The sequence below is a fragment of the Mesoplodon mirus genome, assembly GCF_964341445.2.
Source record: "Mesoplodon mirus genome assembly, chromosome: 1".
Taxonomy (NCBI): Eukaryota; Metazoa; Chordata; class Mammalia; order Artiodactyla; family Ziphiidae; genus Mesoplodon; species Mesoplodon mirus.
Window position 1 is genome coordinate 42,031,684 of NC_138976.1, and position 10,015 is coordinate 42,041,698.

The 10,015-nt window shown below is 48.5% G+C and overlaps 1 protein-coding gene across 1 annotated transcript; it reads left to right on the forward strand.

Moving 5' to 3' along the window:
* The first annotated feature begins 701 nt into the window (after positions 1-701).
* On the forward strand, positions 702-3,421 carry GAS1 (growth arrest specific 1). The gene has a single exon (XM_082601428.1). The coding sequence runs from the start codon at positions 1,080-1,082 to the stop codon at positions 2,121-2,123; it is 1,044 nt and encodes a 347-aa protein (XP_082457554.1). The 5' UTR covers positions 702-1,079; the 3' UTR covers positions 2,124-3,421.
* The last annotated feature ends 6,594 nt before the right edge of the window (positions 3,422-10,015 follow it).

Here is a 10,015-nt window from a genome sequence, read left to right on the forward strand (position 1 = left end):
CCTCCTTAAGAGTAGGAGGAGCTCCCGGGCCTCTGTCAGGCTCCTTAAGCCGTTCCTTTCAAGCCCTGAATGCCTGAATGTGAGCTGCCCACCACCCTCCCCGCCCTCCCCCACTCCGCAACCCCACTCCAGCGGCTCGTAAAAAAAAAAAAAAAGTTTCAACAACAACAGGCGGGACCAATAGCATCTCGAAAAGCCGGGAAAGGGGGCCGAGCAAAGGGCGAAAGAGAGTGGAGAAAGGAGAAAGCGGGCAGGCTCGGAGCGCGCGGGGCCAGGGCTCGGCGAGCCGGAGGAGCGTTGCTAATGTTTTTGTTTGTTTGCTTTTCCATGCATGCATAATGAGGGGGCACCTCGGCACCACGCGGGGGCTCCCGGCCCACTTTTGTATTTAAAGCCTCGCTGCGAGCGAGTCCGCAGCCAGGCTCAGCGGATCCGCACCCCGGGCTCCTTGTCACCCGAGAAGCCGCCGCCGAGGGAAGCCCGGGAGCCGCTCTCCGGCCGCGCAGAGTTTCCCGTTCTCCCCGCGCCGCCCGAAAAGAGCTCCCTGGAGCTCGGCCGAGGCCGGGGTCGCCGCGGGCGGAGGGGGAGGGGACGCGGGCGGCCGGGCCGCGGGAAGGCGGGCAGCGCCGGGACGCGAGCCAGGAAGCGGCGCGATGCGAGAGCCCGCGGCGGCGGCGGCGGCGCGGCGCTGAGCCTGGGAGGAAGGAGCCGCCGCGGCCGCACAACGGATCTGCAGGCGCGGAGCAAAATGCACCCACGGCGCCGCGCGGTCCCGCAGCCCCGCCGCGACCCCGCGGCCCGCAGCCCTCCGGGGCGGCAGTGAGCGCCTCCCGCCACTGCTGGGGGCCGACCGGAGGGGCTCTCCGCGGCCTTGCACTTCTAGGAAGCCCCTGCAGTCCCAGCGAGAGCCGACCTTCTGCAAGCAGCGGGGCACCAGCCAGCGGCGCGCATGGATTTATGAAAACACTCATGCAAGAAGTTGGCAGGACTGGGGCAAACTTTTCCGCCGGCTCCGCGTCCGCCGCTCCCCGCGCCTCGTGTCCTTTCCGCTCCTCGCCCGGCGGCCGCCGCTGCCCGCGATGGTGGCAGGGCTGCTGGGCGGCGGCGGCGGGGCCCGCGGGGGGACCGTTCCGGGCGTCTGGCTGTGCCTGATGGCGCTGCTGCAGCTGCTGGGCTCGGCGCCGCGGGGCTCCGGGCTGGCGCACGGCCGCCGCCTCATCTGCTGGCAGGCGCTGCTGCAGTGCCAGGGGGAGCCGGAGTGCAGCTACGCCTACAACCAATACGCCGAGGCGTGCGCGCCGGTGTTGGCGCAGCGCAGCGGGGGCGACACGCCGGGGGCCGCCGCCGCCGCCGCCTTCCCGGCCTCGGCTGCGTCCTTCTCGTCGCGCTGGCGCTGCCCGAGCCACTGCATCTCGGCCCTTATTCAGCTCAACCACACGCGCCGCGGGCCCGCCTTGGAGGACTGTGACTGCGCGCAAGACGAGAACTGCAAGTCCACCAAGCGCGCCATTGAGCCGTGCCTGCCCCGGACGAGCGGCGGCGGCGCGGGCGGCCCGGGCGCGGGCGGGGTCATGGGCTGCACCGAGGCCCGGCGGCGCTGCGACCGCGACAGCCGCTGCAACCTGGCGCTCAGCCGCTACCTGACCTACTGCGGGAAGCTCTTCAACGGGCTGCGCTGCACCGACGAGTGCCGCACGGTCATCGAGGACATGCTGGCCGTGCCCAAGGCGGCGCTGCTCAACGACTGTGTGTGCGACGGCCTGGAGCGGCCCATCTGCGAGTCGGTCAAAGAGAACATGGCCCGCCTGTGCTTCGGCGCCGAGCTGGGCAACGGCCCGGGCAGCAGCGGCTCGGACGGGGGTCTGGACGACTACTACGACGAGGAGTACGACGATGAGCAGCGCGCTGGGGGCGCGGGCGGCGAGCAGCCGCTGGACGACGACGACGGCGTCCCGCACCCTCCGCGCCCGGGCGGCGGCGCTGCTGCGGCGGGCGGCCGCGGGGACCTGCCCTACGGGTCCGGGCGCAGGAGCAGCAGCAGCGGCTGCCGCTCGGCGCCCCGAGGCGCCTGGACCCCGCTCGCCTCCATCTTGCTGCTGCTGCTGCTCCCGCTGCTCTTTTAACACTCGCGCCCCCCCGCCGTCGGCCACGGGAGGGTCGGCGCCGGGGCACCTGTGGCTCGGGAACAGAGGGGTGGTCGGGGGTATTTTCCAAAACGTTTTCTAGGTGGTTTCTGCCTAGCCGGTCTCGCCGCCTTGACTCTTGGCACGACCCTCGCCTCCTCTCCAGAGCAGGACTTTTTGGACATCCTCCCCTGCCCCCATTCCGGGTTCCAGACACTCCCCGCAGAAACCAGCCTAACTCCGGACCCCCGACATGAAACGGGCCTGGGGGGACAGAACCGTAGTCACGGACTCCGAAGAGAGGATGCTGACCAGTGGGGTCTTAAGAGTTTCAAGGGACTGGGTTTGGAGCAGGGGTTTTGAAGGAGGATTTATATTTGCAAAGGGGCTGTTAGCGTTTCTCCTGCGAGGGGGGGAAAAAGTGCCGGTAATCGACTTTTATTGTGGCCAGTGAAGACATAGCAATCGTAACCAATTCATTCGTTTAGTCTTGGTATCCGCGCCCAGAATCCTCAGTTTTTTTTTGGGGGGGGGGGCGGGCGGGCAAGCATGAGAGGGGTTAATTTTCCTTAATTAGTTTTGGGTAATTTTTAGCCCTTTAATTTCATTGCCACCACTCTGATCTCTTAGCACATTTCTTAGGATTAAGGATCCAAAAATTCTGACCTAAACAGTTGCTAGTGGTGTTGAACAATGCAACTTTTTATTTAAAAGAGCTCTGCACTGCCATCTATGAAAGCCTCTTTATGATGTTTGTTTTGTTGTCATTTTCTTTACATCAAGAAATTGTACGTACAAATATGCGGAGAATATATATTGCCTCTGCTTTTATCAGGGCGCTCACCCCTGGTACTTCGTATATAAAATGTATTAAAACTGGGGTTTGTTACCAGTTGTTGTATTTTGTATATAGAATTTTTATAAATTGTATGCTTCAGAAATAATTTATTTTTTAAAAGAAATTAAAAAACTTAAATCCGCATCCATGGTACACCTTTCCTCCCTGAAATGTAAAGAATCCGTTTGTCACCAGGGATCCAAAACCACAGTCCGTTGTGAAGTGTGCTCTATCTAGAACAATTTTGAAATGTACAGTGTATTTTATAGATTTGAAGTTAACATTCTTATTTTCAAGAGAATTTATGGACATTGTAGAAATGTATAAATGCATTTCCAAACTGCCTTAAACATTGTATTTTTATAGACATTGTTTTTAAAAAAAAGTCCTATGTTTTAAGTAACGGTGGCTTTGTGTATTTTTTTGTTTGTTATTTGACTTTATTAAAATGTGTACATCAGTAAAGAGTTTTAAATAATGAATATGGTGTAGTTACTTTCCAGAGTTACATTGCGGTTAACCCAGTAATGGGTGAGGAGGGGGATGGAGGGGCCACTGGGAATCTATCAGCCATCAACTGAAATTAAAATACAGTACAAGACAAGAAATGAGGGCTATTATTTCTGCCTTCAATTTAATGAACAATTAGACATCTGTAAATGAGGCAGCTACAAGATATAATTTGACTGGTCTCCACTGATATTTACGTTTGTGGAGAGGCTTCACATAATTTGGGGCTAACCCAGACATTTCTTTCCCCTCCCACTTTCCACTGGGACCCTCCCCTTGCCCCCCACCCTCCGGAGCGTCCTCTCTGGCTACTAGACATTCTCATACAATCAAACATGCCAATAACATCTGTTATCAATAGGTCTTAGGAAACCTGGGAGACTCAACTTCAAAGTCATTTTCTCACTTTGAGTAAAAAAGTACAAAATTTTGTTACAAAACATTCGGGCGGGCAAAAGTAAACATACTGGGGAGAGGAACAATTACCAGAACTTGTAATATTGTTGTGAGGAGTTGTTTAGCAGTGGGCTGAAGGCTGGGCTCCTGCCAGAGCTACTGATCTACACTCAAACGCCCTTAGATAAATAATTACACTCTTAAGCTGTGTCGAGTGCTGATACACTTGACCTTGTAAATAGAAATGTTTGCAGTAGGAATAAACTCCGGCATTGGAAAATCTTTTAAACATTAACACAAAAGAGAGCGCTCTGTCCTCTGGGGATTTGAGTCTGAACCTCGCCAAGCTAGGCACTTGCAAGGGGGAAAAAAAGTTTATTTATCTTCTATTCCTGGTGTTTATTTAAAGCTTTTCATTTTAAACTCGGTGATTGGAAGGCAAGTCAGGAGTTTAAAAGTCACCACAAATAAACTTTGTCTGAGGGGTCGACAGATTAGCAAGATCTCGTGTCTCTTTATATGATATTAACATGTGCTGAGAAAACACAACCAGATTTCTCTGCTGCCTGAAGTAATTAACAAAGCTATGCCCCCTTCCAACTTCCTCCCACCCACTCCCACCCCCTACTTTCGAGGTTCTTTTGCCTCTAATTCACTCTTTTCCCAGCTTTTATGGAGGGCTTCGAGGCAATTCTTATTGCATCTAAAACCAAGATTCATATATGCATAGCATCAGAAAGTCTGAGATAGTTGTGGTGTCAGACCAGCCCAGGAGAGCGGTGTGTGGCTAGAACCCCGTCACCTGAATGGTTGAGTAAACATATTGTTAAAATAAAGCTGAAAGCGTTGTTTCTTTGGGAAGTGAACAAAGAGTATTCCAAGAGACTTGTGAATGAAATCAGCTTTCTTTACAAAACGACGAGTTAGCAAATGCTTCTGCGTTTGTCCTTAAATATATTTAAATCATCTCCTCCTCATGTTATTTTAACACATTCTTGACTAAAAGTTAAGTCTTTGTCCCAGTAAAAGGCCCAGTTTTCCCCAGTAAGAAGTAAAAGGCATTAGCACTAGAAAAGGCTTGATAATTAACTGCTACAATAAACTCACGACTTGATTTTACAGGGTCCTGTCAAAAGCATCTGCCTGGAGTAAATCAACACAGCTCGCTCTTGGGGAGTGAGGACATGAGGCTTTATGCTTTCTTCCTTGGAGAAAGTGAACACTGATCGGTGGTCCATTTTAATTTAAACAGTTCTATGCTGGAGCCCAGGGGCCCCTCATCCCTCTGCAGACCTAGTAGATTCCAGAACAGGTTGCTGAGATGTTAGGTTACAGGACTGTAGGTTGCCATCTGTTCCTAGACCGAAAGGATTTTTACAGTTGTTGACATCTGTAATATCTCATGCTGTCTGGGGAGCCTTTGGAATTTTGGACATTTGAGACGGCCAAATGTCTCATGGAGAATGCCTGGAAGTACCATTACTGAAGGCAAAGGTATCCCTGACTTTTCCCGGAGATCTTAAAAAGCACCGGACTTCTAACACAAGTCTTCCAGAGTGAGAGCAACTCCTTTTGGATTTCATAGAAAATCTGTGTCCTCTCGGCTGCTCCCTTTCCCCGTTAGCAGGTTTGCATACTCAGTGACAGTTTATTTGTCTTTGGAGGCACTTCAGTGACAAATGTTTAAGGGAGTGTGGGACAATGGTGGAGAACAAGGGGGCAGTTCATTGATCTGACAGTGACCATACAGTAAATGGAAGGAGGTTCAGGCTTCACTGCTCACCCAAGCACACGGCAACGCTTTTGTGTATGACCACAATGGACATAACATAAGGTCTCTGTTTATTTTCAACAATATCTAGCAATGTATGTGGGCAATATACGTATGTCAAGTGAAAAAATGGCTGGAGGGAACTAAATTCTTGCACTAAGTGGTAGGACATCCCTTAGCATGGGCAGGGCCCTGACCAATGTCCATAAGTAAGGAACAGCTCCTGGTGCCAACTGCCACAAACTTAAGGGGACACCACGCTCTGACACATCTGGGGTGCACTGCAACTCTCCCACTGGGGTCCACATGGGTGAAGATGACTTAGAACCAGCAGTGTCTCTTGGTTGAAGAGTCAAGAGAAACTGCATGGACTGGAGGGGGTCTCTTTCTCACCACTCCCAATGTATGCACCCCGACTCCAACCCAGCAATGCTGTGTTGTATAGAATAAAAAGAGGGGGAAGGTGACAAGAGAACTTTCAGAGACATCAAACTCTGCATTGAAAACCTTTGTACTTTCAACTTTACCTTGCATGATTAGTTCACTGGTTTCAACCGCAGCGGAAGTTCTCAAACACAACCTCATGTGTCCCTTTTTGAGCCCATAAAAAGAAAAGCACACATTATTTGGATTTTGACCTCTTACATCTAGGACCTTCTGAAACATTGTCAGCTGACCCGGTTTCTCCCAGCTCCCCAGAACAAGGTTGTTGGGAAGCATCGTGTTACAATGGGAAGCATCGTGTTACAATGCCTATGGCCCAACAGCAGTTCCCATTCCCGGAGGCTTGGGTTTCCAGTGGGTCTTGCAGCCTTGTGAGTTAAGTAAAGTTGGAGGTTACTGTATTCTCTTGGAGGGGTTGCTTCTGCTGGACAGTTGAAAAGCTTCACCCCTGACTATTTGAATGACATAAGTAATGTGCTATTAGCATAAATACCTTCTAAGGCTTCCATTTAATCAATTTCTTAAATAACAGAATGATCTACTACAAAATAGTGGACTGTATACACTATATTTTGGCACAAAGATGGTCATTCTCCCACTAGTAACCAGGGGCTCTAAATAAATGATTTCAACAATGTTTTATTAAAGGACGACAAGAGCCCTCGAGCTGCATTAATCGGGGAGAAGTCGAGTGGCACTTTTGTTATGGAAATGTTAAGCACATAATAGCACTGCCAAACAATGTGCAGCCACTTCATTCTTTCAGCCATGCTGACACCTCTTAAAGAGGAACTGCAGGGAAGGATGTGGGAAAGATCTGCTTTGCGAGGAAGCTTTCAGCTAATATTTTGGAGGGCTACCTCCAAACCCTGTGTAATATGCATGCAATGGAAGCAAGAAAGGCTGCTGAGATACTGGAAGGGTTTCCTTACCTTATTTCAGGAGCTTGGGCTCCATAAGAAAATCAAATGTCTACATTTTTTGACGTGGCATTTGTCAAAATTATATTTTGGTGATTTTGTAGTGCTGCGAGTCCAATTTTATAATGTGGATCAAAGACAGTTTCTCTCAATGATGTTGATATATACTGTATGTAGCTTTACCGTGTTCCCCTTAAGCAAACAGGGTAAGTGTGCAAACAGGTGAAAACACACATCACCAAGGACATCTTCAATCTGTAACAAAAAATGAAGGCATATTATCTATTTCCAGACTTTATGGACACAATTATATTCTCTGGTTATTAATATGAATTTTTCTAAGTTTATTTCTATATTTAAAATAATATATTTGTGGGCTCTTGGATGGCAGAATGGAGTCATATCTCACAACCAAATCCTATTGTATATTTTGATCACTGATCAGATGTCACTAAGTACCATAATAAGGAACATTTCAGTGAGATTTGAGGACTTTCTCATAGACACCTCTGTTATGAAAACGCCAGTCAATTAACCTTACTTTTAACCCCTGTCTGCTCTTACCTATCAGGTAGTTACACCTGTTTGGAGCATCCTTCTGTAGTGAACATTGAAGTAAGCTCTTAGGGTGACTAACTAAGACCTATGTCTGTAATACTGAACAAGTGAGGGGAGGGGAGGGGAAACAAAAAGAGTTTGCTTGGTTCCATAGTCATCTGTTGAGGGGCTACCAGTGTGTACATGATGCAGTCTCATCCTTGGACAAGCTGGCCATCAAGATGTGTCCTTTCAACCTCAAGTAGAGAGCATAGAGGAGGATGATCGGATGACTTAGCCCAACTCTGGGTGTAAGGAAACTTGGAGAAGGCGACACTGAAGCTAAGTATGAGGACAGGAATGGACATTAGCAAGAACAGTGGGGAAGACATTTCCGTCAAAGGGAACCACACGTCCTAAGACATGGAGAGACTGAACAGCATAGTGTGTGTGTGTGTGTGTGTGTGCGTGTGTGTATGTGGTGTGACCGTGTCACCACCAAAATATAAAGTGCGAAGTAACAAGGTTGGGGCTTGAAAGAAGGGTTAATACCAGGTCACAGAAGCCTTGAATGTCATTCTAGGCATTGACTTTACCCTGCTCAGTGCCCATGACAGGAAACCTCCGAGAATTCCCAGAGGAATTCTCCAGAGGTTTACCTTCTTGAACAGAGTACGTGATGGTTTTAAGGCATGAAGACCAGAGACTGGGACAACAGTTACTGGCAGGTCCCATAAAAAAAGAAACAGCTGGAATAGTGGCAGCAGGAGGAGGGAGAAGGCAGATTCAAGACACTATGACTGGTCAAACATGGAGGGTTCGGGCTTCCCTGGTGGCACAGTGGTTGAGAGTCCGTCTGCCGATGCAGGGGACACGATGTCGTGCCCTGGTCCGGGAAGATCCCACATGCCGCGGAGCGGCTGGATCCGTGAGCCACGGCCGCTGAGCCTGCGCGTCTGGAGCCTGTGCTCCGCAGCGGGAGAGGCCACAACAGTGAGAGGCCCGCGTACCGCAAAACAAAAACAAAAACAAAAACAAAACATGGAGGGTTCAGGTAGGGCGGAGGCTAATACGACCGCTGGACTGCTGGGTTTCTGGCTCAGAAAACTGGTGGATGATGTCATGTTCCGTCCTCAAGGAAGAAAGATTGAGGGGCTAGTTGTGTTTGAGGATATAAGGAATATCCAGTTGGCAGTGCACTGCAGAAAACCAACTACAAGGCTGAAGCTCGAGGCAGGAGTCGGACTTGGAGAGTGGTCATGGTGCAGACCTCTAGGAGTGAGGTACCCGAAGAGTGCAGAGAGAAGAGGGCAGCGGGCAGAGGAAGGAGTGCCCAGGAAAGGAATCCCAGAAGGGAAAAGAGAAGGTCAGAGCCATCTTCGGAGGAGCAGGAGTATGAAATCATAAAGTTTCTGGACATGGACAACTAAGTTTGAAAATGCTTAAGAAACCAATATTATTGCTTAGAAAGAAAAATGAATTCACTGGGATTCTAAGAAAATATGTGACCAAAATATTCTTCATTATAACAGTAGTAGTAATCATAATTATAATCACAACTAACTGTAGGGAAATAAAAAATACCAAAAATATGCCATGGCAGTAATATAATAGTAATAATAAAAAATAATGATAGTTAATATTATTGGGTGATTATTATTATGTGCCACACAGTGCTGAGTATATAACATTTCATCGTTACAGAAACTTCATGTTGTTTTTATTATTATTTCCATTTGACAGATGAAGAAGCTGATGTTTAAGTAAATTGACCAGTGTCATTCAGTGCGTAAGTTAGTGAATATACAATCTAGGTCTGTTTGTGTCAGAGATTGAGGTCATAGCTTTTGTAACATATTGATTCTCAAAAGGTATATGGTGGCATTGCAGTAATTATTATTTTCTTCCTTATATATTTATATGTTTCCCAAATTTTATCAATGAGTATATATTACCTTACTCTCAAATTTAAATGTGGTTTAACTAGTAGTATTCAGAACCACAAAGAAGAAATAAGAAAGCGTAGTTTCACACCTGTGATAACTGCCACCTTTACTTACACTTCAGGGGGCTGTGTCCACCTTTCCCTTCTGCTCAGTCTACCTCAAATTCTCATGAAGAAGTGATCTTTTTTGAAGCCTAAAATAATTCAAACTGTAAAATTACTCTATTTGAAAAAGCACAGACAAATAAAAATAAATTATAAAAACATTACTTCTTGTTAGAGCAAGAAAGGTCTCAAGAGATCTTTTATTCATCAACTCATTCATTTATTCATTCATCCATTCATTCAATCAATGTTTTCTGAGCACTTACAATGGGCCAAGTGACACTCTAGGCACGAGGGATACAGCAGCAAACCAAAAAAGTGAAACTTCCTGTCCACAAGAAGTGCAGGCCATGCTAGAAACCTGTTTTCTGAAATTTTACCCTTGTGCTTTGTGGTCTTGTAAGACCGTTCGTTCTTCCTCTATTA

What these genes read in the sequence shown, in the direction of transcription:
- GAS1 (XM_082601428.1), top strand. Translation starts at nt 1,080, where the DNA reads ATGGTGGCAGGGCTGCTGGGCGGCGGCGGCGGGGCCCGCGGGGGGACC.